Raw genomic sequence first — 23,163 nt, forward strand, 5'->3', positions numbered from 1 at the left:
TATCTGTTCCTTCTAGAAATAGAAGCGATATCTGGGCCCCTCGATGATTTGGTTTTGACCTATGTATCGGGCCCGATCAGAACCTAATTGATGTGTTCAATTTAGTTCTATGTCGAAACAAATCAGAGATCGAGAAACAAATGTTGGACAATAAGTAAGACCATGTTCCATGTGTTGTCCGGCTAATATCATGAGAACAGAGGATTATATGATCACTTATCTTAGATGGCGTATCATCATCATCTCAGTTCTGAGAGACTTTGAAAGAGCAACAATTGCTACTCGGATTTTGAAGTCATATTTGCAAATATAGTTATTAGACTTATCCAAGTGGGAGACAGTTGGATATAGTGTCTAAGTCCATAACTTTATTTGGTATGTACTTAACCCGACCCGGCATGGTCCATTTGGGTTGCATGGCATTGCAATAATTGGATAGAAAAAATGAGAGAAAGTAAACTTGTGATTATTAATATATTATCAGTTCTAATATATTATTTAATTAGTATTGATCAAGTATTAATCTAGTATTAATTTGGTGATCAAAGTGAGACGAATTAAATATATAGGGTTGATTATGACAATCATCAATTCTTTTATGGTGGATTAATGATCCATGGTTTATGGGTTTGGTTATAACCATATGGAGCTCCATGGATAGTCCATGGGAGTTACAAACCCATGGCTCATGAGAAATGAAGAGTCATGACAGTTAGGGTTTACATTTGTAACTCCTAATTATCACACATTATAAAAGAAACCCTATAGCATGCAAAATAGATACTAGGGTATTCATAAGAGGGCATAACTGATTTTTGAGGCTAAGTGACATTCTCTCAAGTTATTCCAAGTTTGTAGTGTTGTGTGAAGCATTTGAGGCACAACATTTGGGGTGCTAGGCTCACAAAGTCTTGAAGGAATCCAAGCTACAACATGGTATGTATTTCTACTAGTTTTATGTTTTATTATATATTCCCCATGCCATGCTAGTTAGGAAATAACCTTGAAAAAGAAATTTGCATTTATATAGAGAAAACATAGATTCAAGGTTATTAGGGTTGCATGTACACTTAGGAAGTGTTAGAATGCTCAAAACCCATCAGTTATAGGGTAGGCTAGGTATTTCATATTCTAGGGATAGAGTTTCCTAATTTGTGATGACTTAGCCTATGGGATGCTTTTGATCAGTGTTATCTATTATTTGCTTAAGTATGTGTTGAGTTCTGAGTTGGGAGATAATCTAGGAAGAGATACGTAGATGAGCTTAATAGGGGTCTACTGAGAGAGTAGTCTGTGATTCGTGAGATATAGAGTATTGGTGAATTAGAATCCTAGGAGGAGGACTTGGGGTGACTACAGGTAGGGTGTGGAAGGTAGTATTGGGCCCGTACTACTAAAAGCACCCAATATATATGCAATCCAAGTAAGAATCCTTAGGATGCTAAGGAGCAAGTAGAGATGAGTATGCTCGAGCGAGTCTGATGATTTTGTTTTGTGTTTCAGAGACATCATGGTAGGTACACGCCACACCCCAAGGAGTAGTGGAGTTAGCAATGATGATATTCGTAGGATGATTCACGACGAGGTGGCCGCAGCCATACAGGAGGCTATTTCGGAGATGTTTGGGTCTATTAAGACAACTTTGATCGAGACGTTTGATGAGTAATATGTTGTAGTTTCTGAGGCGGCTGCTGTTGCAGCCACCGCTGCCGTCGCTACTGCCAAACCACAAGGAGGTGACTCGTTGCTGTACCGGGAGTTCAGCAACACGAAGCCACCAAATTTTGATGGGACACATGATCTGATTTCCGCGATGAGATGATTTTTGATATCAAGGGGTGTTTCTACACTTGTTAATGCCCAGAGAATTTGAGGTTACGGTTCGCGCTGAACCAGCTTCGCTTGGGAGCGAAGGACTGATGGAAGTTTGTGACGACCAGTTTTACTCCTACAGAGCACGCTGCAGTGACTTGGGAGAAGTTCACTGTGATGTTCCGAGATGAGTATGTTCTCCTAGTGGAGAGGGAAAGGTTAGCCCAGGAGTTTCTTTCTCTCAAGCAGAAGACAGAGTCGGTGACTGAGATTACACAAGAGGGAATTGTTCTGCCATGAGCATTGTTGGGTAGCGTAGGACTTTATTTTTGTATTGCGTCATTGGGCTCGGTTTATAGTCCAGTTTTGCACTCCGGTTTGGGCATGTCCAATCGTGAGCATGTAGGGTTTACTATATAATAATATGCTTGCATGCATATTTGGTTAACGATCTAGAAGACGATAGCATTACGATAGCATTACAGAATACTTTCTTTATCGTTCCTGTAAACCTTTAATCCTCTACAGTTGTAGTTCTTCATCGAGCTCTTCTGAGGATTGTTTGATAATCATTCGACACGTTTGATTCATTCTTGAGTTGTTTACTGCTTTCGTGTTCTTGCTGTTTACTGTTTATTTGACCTGTTTAAGATCTAATCGATCTTCAAGTTTAGTTTTAGACTTATCAATTGGTATCAGAGCAGGAGGCTGTGTAATTGATACACTTCTTTTCTGTGAAAAAGGTTTCGATTAGGGTTATTCCGCAATTATTGATATTTATTGAGCCGTCATCTCATTATTGACGTATCTCGATATTTATTGGTTTTCCCTAATTTGAGTTATTACAAGTCTGATCTTTGAACAGGTTATTCGATCATTATGGACGAGTCACAATCGAATCCCATCAATATTTCGAACAACATTGGATCAACAACGAAGATTCCCATCCTGTACACCCATGATTATGAAGTCTGGGCGCATCACTTTGAAGATTATGTTATAGGATCTGAGGATAATGGATACCTCATCTGGGAAGCAATCATCAATGGACCGTTTTCTCATTCTGCAACTTCAAGGATTATTAAAACTCAAAAGGAGTATAATGATCTTCTGAAAGATGTCAAAGATATTGCGCAAGATGAAAAAGACAAATTTCAGTGCAATATCAAGGCGTTAAGATTGATCAGATTCGCCCTTCAGTCCGACACTTTCAGGCTGGTAAGTTCATGCACGACGGCAAAAGAGATTTGGGACAGGCTTCGTGAATTGTACTCTACAGACGAGGATCTTGAACACTCCATTCAAACCTTACTTTTGTCTGAGTTTGGTGAATTCAGGCAAGGAGCCGAAGAAACTGTGACCCAAACGTTCGATCGCTTCAATCATCTTCTTAGCAAGATGATCAAACATGACATCGAAAGGAAGCTTATTGAGCAGAAGGTTACGTTCTTAAATGGTCTAAGATCAGAGTGGAGAGCAGTGGTGTCCACAGTTAAAGCCCATGAGCAATTTAAATCATATTCCTTGGCGAAACTGTTGGGCATTCTCAAATCTCAGGAGAAGATTGTGTTGCAGGAAAAGAATGTGGTTTCAAGCCTAGGTTCGTTAGCCCTCCTGTCCAAAAGTAAAGTTGTGATGGAGGATGAAGACCTCAACTTGGAGGATTATGACCTCACATCTGAGGATTATGCTATGATGGTGTCTAACCCCAAGAGATTCATCAAGAAGAGATTTCCCTCCAACAAAAACAGAAAAAGGCAGGGGAGTTATAGTTCTGAAAAGGTTAAAGATGAACCGAAGGTTGAAGAGTCTAAGAAGGAACCGAAGGCAGAAGGTGATTCTGGAGTAAGCTGTTACTATTGTGGTGGAAAGAACCACTATGCAAAGGATTGTGTCCTTAAAAAGATGGCTGAAAAGGATGAGGAAGCTTTGCTGCGGAAAAAGCTTGATGAGATAAGGAAGAAGAAATCTACCGCTAACCCTTCTATGAACGCTCTAATTGTGCAGGGTTCGGTTGCTGATGACGAGTTCGGTGGCGTGGAGGTTTGGTCAACCGACTCTGAAGACGATGAAGTGAGGAAGCCTTCTCATGGAAAGGCTTGTGTGGCTAAGGAAGAAAGCAGTGGAGGAAGGTGCTTGATGGTGTCCGACGTATCTCAGATGAGGGGATACAACACTGATGGTGGGAGTAATGAACCGAAGGAGCAACAGGATATGTGCTTTATAGCCAAACCGCTCAGCGTGCAGTTCAACGAGCTTGATGAACTGATCAAGAAGGTACAATCTATCTTTGTCTCATTTAAAGTCCCACAAAGCTCATATGAAAAAGAACTAAAAAGTGTTAATACAAGAATCTCTCATCTAGATAGTAGTCTTACTCAAACTCGAGTCACCAATTCTAACCTAACTGATCAATTAAGCAGGGTGTCTTCGAAGAGTGAGGAACGGCGCATGTGGATCGAACTAAAGGAGTCGGAATAAATCAAAACAAAAGACGAAAACATTTATTTACAGAGAGACAATTTAAAGTTGTTGAAATAGCGAAATGTTTTTTGTTTAATTGTCAAACGTCTTTACACTAATACTACTCAGCTTCATTTGGATTGTGAAATAGGACAAAAGATTCATCGCATGATTTTACCCTTCCTTGAATTTAAGGAAGATGAAATTGATGCTGAAGCATATAATTGTGAGAGTGTTATTTCATCTGAGGACGTTAATCCGATGTACATGTATGGACTGGACAATATAGAATCTTTCATTAGATCCAAAGACCATAAGGACATGCTTAAAAACCTTTTGGATGAAAATGATAAATTGAAACTGAGAACCAAAACCATACAAAAATTTGATTCTTTAAACGCCAACTTGAGCTCAGAAAATAAAATTGATATTGAAAATGCATCTGAGCTTAATGAGGACGATAATATGAGTGAAATTTCTGTAGAGGACACGGTTGACTGCTCAGAATTTGTAAAAAGCGAACCTGAAAACCACAAGAATCTAATTTCAGAAAATTCTGTGGAGTTCGCTCGTTTGTCCCAACAAAAGTCCCCGATTCTTGCAGAGAAGGCCGTAGTATATCAAAAGGTTAGAACCACTCCAAATCAGGTATACAAGGTCACAGGTGTAACCGAACATCAGACTGCTGAACTCACAGCTATTGTAAACGAAGACAATGTTGATGGCTGCGATGAGTTCTTCTGGTCAGCTCCAATCGATAATGCTAATGAAACAGTAGGTTTGTCTGAAAGGACCTCATGGAAAAGCAAAAGGAGATACGTACCAGAACCCTTGAATAAACCTGATAACTTCGATGTGCCAAGCACAAGCGGTACGAAAGACATTCCTCAAGAAAAAGGAATTCCAGCAAAAGAAGTCACAACTTCAAGTGAAACTTCCTCAGTTTAGAGTGAACCAGCCATAGAAAAACCGAAACCGAAATCTAATATCCATCATCAACCGAAGCAGATGAGAAATCAGAAACGTCAAAGGAATCAGAGATACAGGAAGAATCTCTCTGAAAGAAAACAGTTCTGGCAATCCCAGAATGCTTATTTCTCTCATCAAGACAAGAACCTAAAGTCTGAGAAAAATCCAATCGAATCACAAGAGAGACACAACAACCAAAAGCAGAGGTTCGGTTCAGAGAAAAACATCAACCGAAAGCAAAGGTTCGGTTCAGAAAATGATCTCAACCGAAAGTAGAAGTTCGGTTCAGAGAACTATACCAACCGAAAGCAGAGGTTCGGTTCGGAAATCAAAAGAGATCAAAGCTCTAAGGTTAGTCCCACCAATGATCAAAAGCAAAAGGGTCACCTAGAGTCTCCAGCCAAGAAGTCATCTCAATCTAAGCCTTCTCATTCTATCTCTTCTCATTCTATCTCTTCTCATTCTATCTCTTCTAATTCTGTTAATTCTCCCAACTCTTCTTCACCTTGTTCTAAATTCCATTATGCTCTTTCTCAAAAATCTCAATCATCAGCAGAACAAAAGGGAAAACAGAAGGTTTCAGCATCTGAACCAGAGTCAAAACCGAAAGAACCAAATCCTAATAAAATTAAAGTTTTTACCATCAAAAAGAAAGATGAAACAACTCTAATTAAACGAACATATCTTGTTGATATCTCTCTTACTATTCATGTTCCTGTGAAAGGCTCACGAGGACCTAAGAAACTTTGGGTTCCTAAATCTGCTTAATTTTTCCAGGTTATTAGTGACGAGCAGTTTGACGACGAATGGTACATTGATAGTGGCTGCTCGCGTCACATGACAGGAAGAAAGGAAGAGCTAAGGGAATACATGTCTCTTTCAAATGGTGGAAACGTCAAATTTGGAAACAACTCCTTCGGCACCATAAAAGGATATGGAATGATTACTAACGGTGATTTCACGATAAGGAAGGTTGCATACGTGGAAGGGCTACAACACAACCTCATCAGTGTATCTCAGCTTGTTGGAGGTACCGGTCTCAAAGTCTCGTTCGATGATGAGGGTTCTGAAATAATTGAGAAGAAGACGAAAAGAGTTATTCTCAAATCTGAACGCAAAGGTGAAATGTTTCCTCTAAACCTCAAACCCAGCTATCTGCTTGTTATCAAAAGCGCAATCTGACGAAAGCTGGCTGTGGCACCGAAGGCTCTCTCATCTTAACTTTAAGGACATCAACAAACTTGTCACTGGAGGTCACGTTCGAGGTCTTCCACTGCTCAAGTTCGATAGAGACCATCTGTGTGCTGCATGTGAAATGGGGAAGCAGAGTCGTCAAAGTCATCCATCTATAATAAACACTAAAGTTGTTGAACCACTTGAATTACTTCATATTGATTTATGTAGTCCTTCATCTATCGAAAGCATCTGTGGTAGCAAGTATATTCTTGTTATTGTTGATGACTTTTCACGTTTTACATGGGTGTTCTTTCTGAAGCTTAAATCTGAAGCGACTCACAAGCTAAAGAGGTTCATCAAGCAGATTGAGGTACAACTGAAGAAGGTCGTTCGCAACATCAGGAGCGACAATGGTCTGGAATTCAAAAATAGAGAATTCGAAGAATTCCTAGTGGAAAAGGGAATTAGTCACAACTTCTCAGCTCCCTACACTCCTCAACAAAACAGGATTGTCGAAAGACGAAACCGTTCTTTGTGTGAAGCCGCCCGAACCATGCTAAGTTTCGCTTTCTTACCTCTTTAATTTTGGGCTGATGCTATCTCTGCTGCTTGTTTTACACAGAACAGGTCATATCTCAACAAGCGATTCTCACTCACACCTTATGAGATTCTCAACAACAGAAAGCCCAATGTGAAGTTTTTCCATGTGTTCGGTTCTAGGTGTTTCATTTTCAATTCCAGAGAACACCGAAACAAGTTCGATGTCAAAGCCGACGAAGGGATATTTTTAGGCTATTCTCTCACTTCTAAGGCGTACAGGGTACTAAACAAGCGTTCGAGGAAAATCGAAGAGACTTACTACGTGACCTTTGATGATAGCTATGTCAAAAAGCTAAAGGCCAATGAAGACACAGCTGGGGAAATCTTTCCTCAAACTGGCCAAGTCATAGTCTCGATCGCTAATCTATTCGAGAAGTTCATGGAGCTCTTTGACGAACCAGAGAAAGCCACTCTCTCAGAAGCAGGCGCAGCAGACAACAAATTTGATAACATGAAGAAAATTGTCGAAAAAGCTGCCAGAAGAATGAATGAAGGAGAATCAACTTCTGACGAACCTCCTCCACATAATGCTTCAGTCGAGGGGGAGGATCAACCATCATCAACTCAGCCGACCTCACAAGTTGAGGGGGAGCCAAGCACTTCACCAACCGAAAGTGCCACACCATCCGAAGGTGTATCAACGCCTGAAAGCTCCATACCTCAAGAAACCTCTGAAGCTCATAACATTCTTGAAAGCTCATCTATCGAGGGGGGGCATGCTGATATGTCTTACAACTATGAAAGCCACTCCGAACCAGAAGAAATGATAAATGCTGAATTAGATCCAACCTTTGATCCAAACTACCCACCTCTCACTAAATGGACCAGAGATCATCCTATCTCTCAAGTTGTTGGTGATGTATCTGAAAAGGTTCTGACTCGATCACAACTCAAGGCAAAACAGACTTCCTTGTTTTCCAAAGTCGAATTCTGCATGTCTAACTCACTCGTATCAAAAGTTGAACGAAAGACAGTTAATACTGCTCTTGATCACTCCGATTGGGTTCAACGTATGCAAGATGAACTGAATGAATTCGAGAGGAACAAAGTCTGGCGTCTTATTCCAACTCCTCCAGATGCCTCGGTTGTTGGTCTTAAATGGGTCTTTAGGAACAAAATGTACAAGGAAGGAAACGTAATTCATAACAAAGCTCGTCTGGTCATGAAAGGCTACTGTCAGGAGGAAGGGATTGATTATGAAGAAACATTCGCTCCCATAGCTAGGCTGGAATCTGTAAGAATATTTCTAGCCTATGTTGCCCACAAAAACTTTGAGGTTTACCAAATGGACGTCAAATGTGCATTCCTCAATGGTGAACTCGAAGAAACTGTGTATGGAGCAACCTCCTGGCTTCGTAAATGAAAGGTATCCTAGTCATTGCTATATCTTGGATAAAGTCGTGTATGGACTGAAACAAGCTCCGAGAGCCTGGTATGAAACGCTGACTAAATTCTTAAAGATGTCCAAATTCAAACAAGGTTCGGTTGACCCAACCTTCTTTCGCAAGAAGGAAGGTAACCACCTTATGATCGTTCAAATTTATGTCGATGATATCATCTTTGGCTCAACGAATCCTAGCCTCACAGCTAAATTCAGAAAGCTGATGGAGACTAAATTTGAAATGAGCTCAATGGGTCATATTAACTTTTTCCTTGGTTTAAATATTAGACAGGGACCCGAAGGCATCTTTATCAATCAGGAAGCTTACATGAAGACTCTCCTAGCAGAGTTTGGCATGATGGGAGATTCCAAAGTCAAAGTTCCAATGGCGTTCGGCACCAAGCTCACCCCATCCCTGGACAAACCGGCTGTTGATATTACGCTTTATCGACAGATGATAGGCTTACTGATGTATCTCACCGCAAGCAGGCCTGACATAATGTTTTCAGTTTGTTATTGTGCTAGATTTCAGGCAAACCCACGCGAACCTCACATGCTTGCAGTGAAGAACATTCTACGCTATCTCAAGCGAACCACCTCTCTAGGTCTATGGTATCCTTCCAACTCAGGCTTCTTCGTTAAAGCCTATTCAGATGCAGACCTTGGAGGTTGTGGACTCGACAGAAAAAGTACAACTGGTGGCTGCCAATTCCTTGACGAGAAGTTTGTTAGCTGGCAGTCAAAGAAACAAACGTGCGTATCCTTGTCCACTGTAGAAGCTGAATACATTGCAGCTGCATCCTGCACCTCTCAAGTGATTTGGATCCAGAGTCAACTCAGAGACTATGGACTCAATATGAAAAAGATCCCACTATATTGCGACTCTGAAAGTGCAATTAGGATCTGTCATAACCCAGTGCAACACTCCAAAACCAAACACATAGCACTGAGGTATCACTTCATCAAAGATCATGTGGAAGATGGAAACGTTGAAGTACATTTTGTAAGAACCACTGATCAACTGGCTGATGTCTTTACCAAAGCTCTTCCTGAAGCCTCATTCAACAAAATTCTACAAGGCCTAGGTATGATGGAATCAGAATCAGTACCACAAACTACCTCTCGATCTCAAACGTAAGAAGCGAAATTGACCGAACGTTCGGGTTCGGTTGCATCATATGTAATCGCTCATCCTCTCCAAGGTAGTTTTCTTGGTTGTAAATTTCATGTACAAAGTTGTTTATTTATTCGTCTAAAGTATTTCCTAATTGAAAGTCTAAATTCCTTGGTTTTCCAAAATTTTTCAAAACCGAAACCTACCGAAGGTTCGGGTTCGGTTTTCCAAAATTTTTCAAAACCAAAACCAACCGAAGGCTCGGGTTCGGTTTTCCAAAATTTTTCAAAACCGAAACCTACCGAAGGTTCGGGTTCGGTTTTCCAAAATTTTTCAAAACCGAAACCAACCTAACGCTCGGGTTCGGTTTTCCAAAATTTTTCAAAACCGAAACCTACCGAAGGTTCGGGTTCGGTTTTCCAAAATTTTTCAAAACCGAAACCAACCGAACGCTCGGGTTCGGTTTTTCAAAATTTTTCAAAACCGAAACCTACCGAAGGTTCGGGTTCGGTTTTCCAAAATTTTTCAAAACCGAAACCAACCGAACGCTCGGGTTCGATTTTTCAAAATTTTTCAAAACCGAAACCTACCGAAAGCTCGGGTTCGGTTTTCCAAAAATTTTCAAAACCGAAACCAACCGAACGCTCGGGTTCGGTTTTTCAGAATTTTTCTCAACCGAAACCAACCGAACGCTCGGGTTCGGTTTTTCAGAATTTTTCTCAACCGAAACCAACCGAACGCTCGGGTTCGGTTCCAAAGTTTTTTTTAACTCTTTTTAATTTCTTTCTGAGTCTTATTTTTTTTACTTTGTTAATTTTAAATTTTTTTTATATATATCCAAAATTCCAAAAATATTTTGTTCTTTATTTACTTTTTAGTCTTTCATTTTATATGAGTGTTCGTTTGATTATGGGGAAATTTTTTTTTAATGGATTAGTTAAGTGTCCCTAGAAGCATGCTGCTGTATGTGACCAAAGTCTCATCAGATTCTGAATAACAACCTTAATGACTTGGTATACACAAACCTTGTCTTCCCAATTAGGCTAACACATTTATTCTAATCAAGAGCTACCTAACTCTCTTCTCACATGAGATAAGAGTTTTCTGCTTGGTCCTTCGTTTATAGCAGAGGTAATTTGATTTCTCACGCCATCTCCATTACTATCTCCATTACATTCGTTTCATCAATGTAACCCTTGAGACTCTCAGAAATTACCACTGAGATTTATGGTTACTCAAAATCTGTGTTTATGATCTTAGTTTTGTGCCACTATGAGCTGAGTGAAACCCAAAATTCAATACCAAATCTGAATTGACGGTGAACAATTAATTTGATCAAGTTTTCACTAATGAATTGACGGTCGTATCCTCATGAAATCTCAACTTTTTCTTTTGTGTGATTCTTTTGTGTGATTTCTTCCCTTGGGATCCAGTTTTAATTTTTTTTGTTGAGATTTCTATTTACCAGTCACTTTAACATTATTTCATGCCTACTTGTTCAACAGACTACACCGGTCTCACAAGTACTTTGTTCACTTTCTATCTTATTTCAAGATTAGAACTGTTGAATCAAAGCTAAAGCCACCCTAAAGAGCCTAATTAAAAGAAGCCTTTCAACACTTCTTAATAAGTGTTTGATCGTTATTCAACAGGAAACCACACTAACACTTTAAGGTCTCTCTTGACTTTGAAGGTAGAGATTCGTGCCCGGGATCATTTGTTTCGTGTCATTATTGACATCACATTTATTCCTAAAAAGATTTGCTTTATTTCTTTTCTTTTTACACCCTTAGCACGAAAATCTATGATTTTCCAAAATTCTGGTACTAATAATTACAGGCTGTTTTGCTGAATTGGTGGTCAATTAAAAGACGTGGTCAACACTAATCCACGTGGCAGTATCATTCAAAAGATGCCGTTACAAGGATAAGATGAACGGTTGTTGACTCAGGCGGGCAGTCTAATGGATTGAATTTCAAACGGCGGTAAATCGGGGACGCATGCGAAATTGAAACGTCCATTCTTTACCTGCCACTGTGGACGCGTGTGCGAATTTGAAGGGATTCCACTCTGGCACATAAAGGCGCGTGTGGATTTGAAACGATTTCTTCAGAAACGGCGCTTGTTGGGCGGCGTGTTACAAGGAATCTGACATTCTCTCTCATGCGTGATCATCGCATGCCTTAACTGTCACGCATCAGTCATTCCGAAAAACCTTTCGTATTTCGATCGAAGATTTGAACAGATTTTTCTCTCTCCTTTCAACCACTATAAAAGGCGACCTCATCTCCCTTTTACCTCTTTACCGCATCCAAATTTCCAAGAGAGCAAAAACTCCCAGAAAACCTAACTGTTCATCATCTTCTTCTCCACTTCAACAATGGCAGAATCCTCGTCAGTTCACGCTACTTCCCACATCCTTCCCATTCGCCCTCAACAGTGTTTGGTGATCGATCTAACCCCTCAGGCGTATGATTCATACATGTTCCCGATTATCGGGTGCCTCAAGTATTCCCCTATCGCTCCTGCACTTTCACAGGTGGAAACAGTGCCCATGGAGATATTATCGCAGATCTATGCGACTGCACATTATGACAAAGCAGTTGATAGAATCTTCTTCGAGGTTGCTGATCACAAAGCCTCGATTTCCAGGCAACGATTTGCCTCCTTGCTAGGGTTTGCTGCTGACCCTTCTAGGGTTAATCCGGAGACGATTCCATTAGGGCACCTCTACAATATGTTCTACAATATGGGGTACACGGAGACGCTCACCTCCGTCGCGAAGTTTAAAAAGTCATGTTTGCCACCACAGTGGAACGGTATGTTCACTGTCCTTTTCAAGGGTTTATCAGAGAGGAGCTCAGGTTCAGACGGCTCCAGTCGGCTCTTTATCTCTATCATGTGCGGAGTTTACAACGGAGTCAATCTTGATTATGGGTTGGTTCTCTGGCAACAACTCATCCAGAGTTTATCATCCTCTTCCCGACATTCTGAGGTGTCGTATGCTAGGTTCTGGACCATCGTTACTAAATGGGCGATGGATAAGCACGATGTTCCCACTGCTGCCGGTGCATCGATGTCTTCGATTGATACATTCCATACCACGAAGATTATCGTCTCAGATGCATCGAGGTTTTCTTTCATTGGTTCCATCCCGGAGACCATGTACGGCGATGTTCCATCTGACAGCAGGATCATCCGGACTATCAAGAAGTTCAAGCAGTCTGGACCGAGGGAGCTCACACAGGAGATGCTCAAATCTATACATGATGCCGATAAGCCTGTTTCAAGAGGCAAAAAGGCAGAAAAAGGGAAGCAAGTGGCGAAAGGGGCTAAAGGCCCTTCTCCCAAAAAGAGGAAGACTACTAAACCTGCTCAGTCCCCCCAGCAGAAGAGGCGCAAAACTCAACCGAAGCGAAAGTTGATAATTGCTTCCTCTTCCAGTGAGTCGGAAGGTGAGAGTTCGGATTCGGACGGCTCTCAAAGAGGCGAAACCCCTCCAAGAGGCAATACCCCACCCAGATCACCTACCCCTGACATGGAAATGCATAACTCACCAATTCCCTCCCCCACTCAAACAGTTCCCACTTCCATTCCCACCATAACCCCCACTACCACCATTCCTCCAACCTCTTTCCCTATACCACCACCCATTTTCACTGATACAACAACCACAACCACTGCAAAAGTTACAACCAACGTATCTGATACGGGGGTTCATACCGATGCAACCGAACCACCACCAGTAACCGAAACCAGAAACACAACCGAAACTCAACAACCACCCGAACCTACCCACACTCAAACTCAACTTGAACCTACCCATACCACAACACCACCAGCTTCACCACCACCTCCATCTCCTGGTCATGCCTCTGACGGAGATAACCCTTTCCTTGGAGGGGAAAATATGACCTTCGACTCGGTCTACTACAGTCCGTTTCAGGTCCAAAGCGAAGAAGATGAGGAAGCTCCAATAACAAAGAAGCATCTTAAGGAGTTGCATGACAAGGTTGATCTGCTTATTGCTTCATCCTCCAATTCTCAGTCCTCTCTCTCTGAAGTTGCTCTTCAGAAGATCGTTGATGCCTTTTCCCGGGCTCAGCATGATTCCGTCGCTTCAGCCACTGCTGCCATTAACGCCTCAACAAAAGCATGTGAGGCTGCGACCGAAAAAGTCGATAAACTATTCTCTGACGCCTCTTCCCTGTTAAAGTCCTTACAGGAGAGTGCCACTAAGACAACGTTGGAACCAATCGTTCAACAATTGGCCACGTTCGTCTCCACGGAGTTGAAGTCGTTCGCTACACTTCGCCAATCAATTAGTGACGACAATTCGGCCCTTCGTGCCTCCATTGACGAGCGCCTCTCTAAACTCCAAGAGGATCTCCCTACAGAAAACTCGTTGATGGACGTTCTTGCAAGCAAAACCACCGCCCTCAAGGTCAAGAGCGCTCAGCTTTCCAACTCTCAGCAACATATTGAAGCTCTTCGATCCGAACGGGAGGTTATCAAAACATATGTTTCGGATGTACACTCTGCCCTATCCAACATCCTGGAAGCACACGATCCGATTCTCAATCATTCGGTGAGGCGAACCCTTGCTGAAAAAATTGCTCCTGCCCTAGACCTCCTCAGCAAAATAGAAGGTCTACCTAGTTTCATGTCCACTCCGAAACAAGGGGGAGAAGTGAAGTCCGGATCGAAACCACCTCCTTCCTCAAAAGCTGCTCACACAACCGAACCTCCTCCTACTGGTCAAACTTCGGGTTCGGGTGTGAAGGATAAAGGAAAGAAGATAGCTGAGGAAGAAGATAAAGATGATCAAGAAACCATTGCTGACTTGCTGAAACGCAAAAATAGTCGCAATGTTGATAATGACAACATTCGTGTGGCGCGAGAAGCTGAAGAAGCTGAACGCAAGAAGAAAGAAGCCCACGATCTCCTCGAGAGCAGGAAGACTCTTTTCCCTTCCTGGACTCGAGAGAGAATGATTAAGGAGGCTATCGATACTCCAAGCATCCTATGGCTCGAACCGGTGATCTCCTTTGACTGCTACAATTCTGTCGACTCGCAGTTCGACATGCCCTTAACCCGAAAGGCGTTTATCTTCCACGCCTTCTCCAACGTTCATGAAGTCCCTCATCCTCATCCGGAGGTTGATCGGGAATTAATCGAATTCTATCTGAAGGCTGCTCAACCACACTATCAAACATGGAGCGCTCAGAAGATCGTTAACGTTCGGGTTTTGAAGCCATATACCGAAGGTAGATTCATCAACGTTCGGTTCAGGGTGATTCGAGGGTCTGCAAGAACCGAACATCTTATATCTTTAGCAGATCTACCGAACCTCAACCCCCATGACTAGATCGTTCTGCACAACATCCTCTTGACGAATGAAGTTGAATATGGTCCTATCATAGACCATCTCAAAAGGATGTTGGTGTGCTATATCATGGAGGTAGCACTGATGGATCAGGAGATTGCTACTGTCTTCAAGAAGAAACCGAAGATCTCTCCTGTTGGCTCGGCCAGTGATCTCAACCAGATGAAGATGGGAAAGATTGACCCAAGGCGTAATTCGGTCATGTTCACTAGGGCTGAAGGACAGAAATGTCTCTTTGCCTTAGCGGATAAACATCTTTATACCACTGCTTGTCTAGAGCATGTGCTGGAGATCATCCATCGGTGTAAAGAGAATGCAGCGGATGATATCAAATACTTCAACGATATGATTCAGTGGTACATCCGATTCAGACAGACGATACTTGCTCTTATCTCTCGTCTGTTTCAGACTGTAAAGAAGAAGGTTCCTGCTGCTGCTGGCCCAAGCAAGAAGTAATGATCTCGCTCCAATTGACGCAAAGGGGGAGATTGTTGGGTAGCGTAGGACTTTATTTCTGTATTGCGTCATTGGGCTCGGTTTATAGTCCAGTTTTGCACTCCGGTTTGGGCCTGTCCAACCGTGAGCATGTAGGGTTTACTATATAATAATATGCTTGCATGCATATTAGGTTAACGATCTAGAAGACGATAGCATTACGATAGCATTACAGAATACTTTCTTTATCGTTCCTGTAAACCTTTAATCCTCTACAGTTGTAGTTCTTCATCGAGCTCTTCTGAGGATTGTTTTATAATCATTCGACACGTTTGATTCATTCTTGAGTTGTTTACTGCTTTCGTGTTCTTGCCGTTTACTGTTTATTTGACCTGTTTAAGATCTAATCGATCTTCAAGTTTAGTTTTAGACTTATCAAGCATGTGTTGATGGAGCAGGCACACATGAGCTGGTATTTGATCATTCTGAGGAGGGATATTTTAGAGTCCATGGTGAACTCATCTTATCGGAGGAGGGAGATCGAGTTGGAGACTCAAGCCAAGGAGGATGCGGAGTCTCAGGGGAGAGATTGGAGGCCAAGCGCAGTCGCAGTCGGCATTGAAGCGGGCTAAGCCCTCTAATTCTAACACTGGGGGCCAGAAGGGCCAAACTTGTGGAAAGTGCGGAAAGAGTCACAAGGGGTCCTACCGAGCGGGTATTTGCTACAAATGTGGCAAGGAGGGGCATATGGCGAAGGATTGCCCCAAGGGGTTTGCAGTTTGCTTCCACTACAACTAGACCAGCCACCGGAAGGACGAGTGCCCCCAGCTTCGTCACGGATCAGCACAGGGATCTGCACCTGCTGCTTTGCGTGCTGCTGATAGTCGGTCGGTGAAGGTCGAGGTTCCGAGGGCTAGTGGTAGAGCTTTCAAGATGACAGCGGAGGAGGTCCGCACAACACCTGATGTCGTGGATGGTACGTATTTTCCCTTTTATTTAATTATTTTGAGATTTATTGTGCTTATTCTATGTTCTATTTACGTACATTTCTTGTGAATTATGTACCTGCTTTAGTGTTATTCGACTAGGGTGCGAGTCGATCCTTCGTGTCCTTAGCTTTTAGTCATCACATCAGTACTCAGCGTGAGGCATTGAGTCAGCCTTTGAGGGTTTCTATAACTGTCGAGCATGCGATTTTCGCTACAGATGTGTACCAAGGGTGTGTGTTGGAGATTTTTGGTGTCGAGTTTCCGATTGATCTGGTACCGATTGCGATGGGGGATGGCTATGTCATCGTGGGCATGGATTGGTTGAGTCGTTTTGGATCTGTGATTGACTGCGAGCGTCAGTTGGTGACTATACGAGACCCTATTGGGTAAGTGCTTACAGTGTATGGCGAGGGTACCAGATTTGGGTCAGCTTTCCGCTCTGCTTTCTGGGCGAGGCAGAGTCTACAACAGGATTGTATGGGTTTTCTAGCATATGTGTCGGATACGTGGGTTGCTACCGAGAGACCGAGTTCTATCGCCGAGGTTCCGATAGTGAGTGAGTTTCCTGATGTTTTTCTCAAGGAGCTACTTGGTGTGCCTCCCGAGAGTCAAGTGGAGTTCCGGATTGATTTGGTTCTAGGAACGGCGCCTATCACCAAGGCACCCTATCGCCTTGCACCACTTGAGATGCAAGAGTTATCCTCATAGCTCCAAGAGCTATTGGGGAAGGGATTTATCAGAATGAGTAGCTCGCCGTGGGGAGTGCCGATCCTTTTTGTCAAGAAAAAGGATGGTTCACACCGGATGTGCATTGATTATTGGGAGTTGAACAAGCTGACGGTCAAGAACCGTTATCCACTTTCGAGGATCGACGATTTGTTCGATCAGTTGCAGGGGCGTCTTGGTTTTCCAAGATCGATTTCAGGTCGAGATATCACTAGATGAGAGTCCATGAGGAGGATATCCAGAAGACGACCTTTAGGACTTGTTATTGCCACTACGAGTTCGTGGTGATGCCTTTTGGGCTCACCAACGCACTGGCAACGTTCATGGATCTCATGAACTGGGTGTGCAAGCCCATGTTGGATCGATTGGTGATCGTGTTCATCGACGATATCTTGTTATATTCAGGCTCCAGAGAGCAGCATGAGGAGCATCTGAGAGAGATTCTTGGGGTTTTGAGATCGGAGAGGATGCATGCCAAATTCTCCAAGTGTGAATTATGGTTACGAGTGGTCCAGTTCCTGGGGCACCTCATTAATCAGAATGGGATATTGGTCGACCCGACCAAGATTGAGACAGTTATGCGATGGGAGGTGTCGAGATACCCATCTGAGATCAGGAGTTTTCTGGGATTTGTCGGCTACTATCGGAGATTTATTAGAGATTTCTCCAAGAATGTCGTCCCCCTCACCATGTTGACTTGGAAGGGTGTCACTTTTATTTGGGTTCTCGAGCAGCAGGCTTCATTTAAGACGCTTCGCCATAGATTGTGCGAAGCCCCGGTGTTAGCCCTTCCTGAAGGAGTAGATGACTTTATGTTATACTGTGATGCATCTATATCAGGGATGTGCGCGGTGCTGATGCAGAGGGGGTACATGATAGCATACGCATCGAGGAAGTTGAAGCCTCACGAGATGAGATATCCCACCTACGATCTAGAGTTGGGGGCAGTGGTGTTCGCCCTTAAGATCTAGCGCCATTATCTGTACGGGATTTGATGTACCATATTTACAGACCACAAAGCCTAAAGTATCTCATGGATCAGCCCAACCTAAACATGAGACAAAGGAGATGGTTGGATGTGGTGAAAGACTATGACTGCGAGATCCTGTATCATCCGGGCAAGGCTAATGTGGTAGCCGACACCCTGATCCGTAGAGCTGAGAGTGCTCCGATCCGAGATGTGTGTATAAGGATGATGGTGATGATTCCAGTCTTAGATACCATTCGAGAGGCCCAGGTTGATGCAGCGCAAAAAAAACAACACAAAGATAACCAAGAATGAACCTATTGATTCTAAAAGAATAGCCAAGACAATCTCTTCAAAACCACGTTGATTCTACGAATACCGTGGGATTGGCTTCAAAATCTGGGTTAACACGCAGAATTTGGGAGAAAATTGAAAGTTCATAAAATTGATGATTGACCATCCAAATTACATCAAAAACAGTTAAATAAGAAGCAGAAATTAAAATGAAACCCTAAAAGTCCATGGGCCAAATACAAACCCAAAAACAAAACCCAAAAATTAAGGAAAAATAACAAAATTGCTCATAACTCCATTTAGAAAGCGATTTCTGGACTCAAAAATGGGTAAGTCCCCTTTGGGGACTTATCTAGAAGTGCTCCTTGCTCCAAGCTTCGATTTGACTGGTCGTAGGCCCGAAACGGAGATTCGTAGCCAAAGTTATGGCCATTTTCGTGAAGCCCCTTTAGTCACACGATCGTGGGCCTCTAGGAACGCAAGGTCCCGATCCTCCACACTAGGGCCCGCATCATCCCCTCCCGGGTAGACAAAATTTGGCCTCGAATGTGCACCATGGTCATCATCAGAAGAATCCCCATAATAAGGAAGCAAATGCTTTACATTGAATACATCGGAACAACGAATGTGGCTTGGCAACTGTAGACGGTAAGCATTGGAATTAATCTTCTCCATAATCTCCACTGGTCCAATCTTCTTAGCTGATAGCTTGTTGTACTCACCAACCGAAAAACGATCTTTAGTCAAAATAGCCCAAACAAAGTCACCTACTTCAAAATCAACTTGTCTGCGTTTTTTATCTGCATCTTGCTTGTACTTGGAGTTAGCTCGGACCAAGTTGTCATGAACAGCCTTATGAAAATCATGTAGTCCTCCAACAAAATCCTGCACTTTCTTTGGAACAACCCTAGAAACAGGCAGTGACATCAAATCAAGTTGTCCCCGTGGCTGAACAGAATAGACCACCTGGAATGGACTATATCCAGTACTTCGGTTGATAGCATGATTATGAGCAAACTCAGCTTGACAAAGCTTCTGATCCCAGGTCTTCACATGATCACCCACTAAACACCGCAAAATATTACCAAGGGATTGATTGACAACCTCTGTTTGGCCATCCGTTTGAGGATGATATGCACTACTAAAATTGAGGTGAGTGTTCACCATTTTCCATCGGCTGCGCCAAAAATGACTCAAAAACCTAGTTTCTCGATCAGATACAATAGAAGACGGTAATCCATGCAAACGGTAGACATCTCTAAAGAATAATTGGGCCACATTAACTGCATCCGTCGTCTTTTTGCAAGGAATAAAGTGCACCATCTTAGAAAAAAGATCAACAACCACAAATATTGAATCATTTCCCCGTTGAGTACGTGGTAAACCCAACACAAAATCCATACTGATGTCTACCCAAGGTTGTGATGGAACAGGCAAAGGCATATAGAGTCCTGCATTGGTAGATGTGCCCTTTCACACCTGACAGATTCGACACCGTTTAACATATCTATCCACCTCCTTGCGCATTGTAGGCCAAAAATAAGATGATTGTACCAACTGTAAAGTGCGATCTCGGCCGACATGCCCTTCACCATGCAGCTCCCTAATGATTTGAAGGCGGAGACTTGAATCAGGGATGCACAATTGATTGCCTTTGAAAAGAAAACCTTCATGCAGTAGAAAATCAGACATCTGTCCAGATTGTATACCCTACAGAACAACAGAAAAATAAGGATCAACCGTTAGCTGCTCCATGAGGACATCCATCCTCGGCACACCAACCCTCATGGAAACTAGCAAATTACTCCTCCAACTCAAGGCATCAGCCACCCGATTTGACATCCCAGACTTGTGTTTAACCACGAAAGTGAATTTTTCCAAGAACGTCATCCACCTCCCATGTTTGTGTGACACCTTATCTTGACTGCGAATATGTCTTAATGAATCATGATCTGTGAACAAAACAAATTCCTTATGAAATAGATAATGGCGCCAATGCTTTACAGCTTGGACCACTGCATAGAACTCAACATCATAAGTGCTATAACGCAGCTTTGGCCCTGTCAACTTCTCACTAAAATAGGCAACCGGTCGTCCTCCTTGACTTAGAACTGCTCCAATCCCAACCTTGGAAGCATCCGTGTGTAATTCAAACACTTGAGAAAGTTCTGGCAATACAAGAATCGGTGATGTAGTAAGCTTCTCTTTTACTAATTGGAAAGTTGATTCTGCTGCTTCGGTCCAAGTAAAGGTCTTCCCTTTCATACAATCAGTCACCGGTGCCATAATAGAACTAAAGTTTGGAATAAACATCCTATAGAATGAAGCAAGGCCATGAAAGCTTCGAACTTCAGTGATGGTAGTTGGACTTGGCCATTGTCTGACAGCTGCTACTTTAGACTCGTCCACCTGTATTCCTTCCCCAGAAACAACGTACCCCAAGAACAAGACTTTAGGAACCATAAACACACATTTCTTCATAGCTGCGTACAAACTATCCCGTCGAAGTACAGTCAAAACCTGCCTCACATGGTTGACATGCTCACCAAAAGTAGCACTGTAAATAAGTATGTCATCAAAATAAACGACTACAAATTTACCAATAAAGGGCCTGAACAACTGGTTCATCACACGCATAAATGTACTAGGAGCGTTTGATAAACCGAAAGGCATCACCAACCACTCATACAATCCTTCACGAGTCTTGAAGGCAGTCTTCCACTCATCCCCAGGCCTAAGTCGAATCTGATAGTACCCGCTCTTCAAGTCCAGTTTCGTTAAGATAGAGGCACCGCTAATCTGGTCAAGTAGGTCATCAAGTCGAGGAATTGGAAATCTATACCTCACCGTGATCTTATTGATGGCGCGACTATCAACACACATACGCCAAGTACCATCCTTTTTAGGAGTCAACAAAGCAGGAACAGCACACGGGCTCATGCTCTCCCGAACATGACCTTTTGAAATCAAATCCTCCACCTGTCGTCGCCATTCCTCATGCTCTCCGGGACTCATTATGTAATGTGGCCTATTAGGCAACTGAGCTCCTGGTTGTAAATCAATATGATGTTGGATGTCACGTAAAGGTGGAAAACCATCAGGTAATTCATTAGGGAAAACATCAGCGAATTCCTTGAGCAGAGGAACCATAGCCTCAGGAATTTCAACCTCCTTAGCGACTTCCTTCCCGAGCAATACAAAAATTTCACCTTCCGCCTCCAACTCGTCTTCAAACTGATTAAGGGTTAGTAGAGTACCCGAAGGTCTCGGAACTGGCTCATTTGGCTTACTGGGAACCAATGTTATCTTCACACCACCAAAAAAGAAACTGTAAGTGTTAGTCTGCCCGTTATGATCTATGTTACGATCATACTCCCAAGGTCTGCCCAACAACAAATGGCATGCATCCATAGCAACAACATCACACCACACATCATCTTTATACGTGGTACCAAACAGAAAATTGAACAAGGGCTCGTTTAGATACAGTGACCTCGCCACCCTTCTTAAGCCACTGTAGCTTGTAAGGCTTAGGGCGATTTTCTTTTTTCAAAGCCAACTTTTGAACTGCTTCTTCAGATATAAGGTTATCCCAACTTCCTGAATCAATAACAAAAGTACAAACCTTTCCCAAAATAGTACATGTCGACTGAAAGATGTTGTGTTTGAGCCAATCATCACCAACAACTTTTGGTGTAAAACAAGACCGCCTTACCACCAAATTTACCCCCACATCTCCAGTTACAACTTCCTCTTCGCATTGATGCTCTTCGTCATACATAGGGGGATCTTCGTAATTTTCACCGGCATCATCATTTTGCCAATCATCTTGCTCAGCAAACAAATGACGTTTTCCGACCTTCTTGCACTCTGATTATCGGTGACCTGTCTCCCCACAACTAAAACACTTCAAGCTGCTACTAACAGTTGTCCTAGGATTTGGTCCAACACTGTTAGATGTCGGTCTTTGTTGATTAGGCACAACACGGGGTACCATACCACCCGTCCCGGGACTTCCTCCAATATTGGCAGTTGAAGACGAACCGCCCACCCGACGACTTTGTTTCTCAAAAGCCAACGCCTGTTGGTGCGCTTCAGAAATAGATACCCGGTCAAACATATTTACAGAGTCCATGATTTGGACCCGTAGACCCCCAATATATCGAGCAACGAGTTGTTCCTCTGTCTCCTGGATATTGTTTCGGGAAATCAATTGGTAGAACTCAGTTGTGTAATCGTCAACTGATTTGGCACCCTGCTTCAGATTTTGCAACCGTTGGTACATCAACCTTTGAAAATTATGGGGTAGGAAGTTGGATCATAAACACTTCTTCATCTTTCTCCAAGTCATGACCTTTGACTTTCCGAGCCTCTCTCGTGTCAGTTTCAGTTGTTGCCACCATGCAGATGCCCTACCACGTAGCCTAGTAGCAATCAATGACACTCTTTTGTTTTCAGGGACTTCTTTGAACTCAAAAGCTTCCTCAACAGTAGCCAACCAGTCGATGAACCCCTATGGATTCAAACTGACCCCGTCGAATTCTGGGATATCAATTCTAATTCCGGCCTCCCAACGCCTATTGTCACCTCTATGATCACGCCTTGGCCGCCTTTCTATATCATCTTCAGAATATGAACCGTCACTGCCACCGAACGGGTTCCCAAATTCACCATCTTCCACTTGAGAATGTGTTCGAGACCTTTGCCCTCCTCGATTCATCAGTTCGACCATCCTATCAGTCAGTTGGTCAACCATTTGATCCATCCTCTCCTCCATTCGTGCCATAATACGTTCTTCTAGTTCTTGCTCATGAACATTAGCGGGCGTCTTGTTTCTCCTTGGAGGCATTT

The 23,163-nt window shown here is 42.8% G+C and overlaps 1 protein-coding gene across 1 annotated transcript in view; it reads right to left on the reverse strand.

Moving 5' to 3' along the window:
• Window positions 1–22,597, reverse strand: part of LOC128133560 (uncharacterized) — a 34,027-nt gene extending 11,430 nt beyond the window's left edge. Inside the window, exons 1-4 of the mRNA XM_052771047.1 lie at window positions 22,372–22,597; window positions 21,758–21,912; window positions 21,265–21,618; window positions 18,844–19,635 (exon numbers count right to left, since the gene is read on the reverse strand). Coding sequence (XP_052627007.1) covers window positions 18,844–19,635; window positions 21,265–21,618; window positions 21,758–21,912; window positions 22,372–22,597 — 1,527 coding nt within the window. The remainder of the gene's footprint in view (window positions 1–18,843; window positions 19,636–21,264; window positions 21,619–21,757; window positions 21,913–22,371) is intronic.
• Between the last annotated feature and the right edge of the window lie 566 nt (window positions 22,598–23,163).

The sequence above is a fragment of the Lactuca sativa genome, chromosome 4 (assembly GCF_002870075.4).
Source record: "Lactuca sativa cultivar Salinas chromosome 4, Lsat_Salinas_v11, whole genome shotgun sequence".
NCBI lineage: Eukaryota > Viridiplantae > Streptophyta > Magnoliopsida > Asterales > Asteraceae > Lactuca > Lactuca sativa.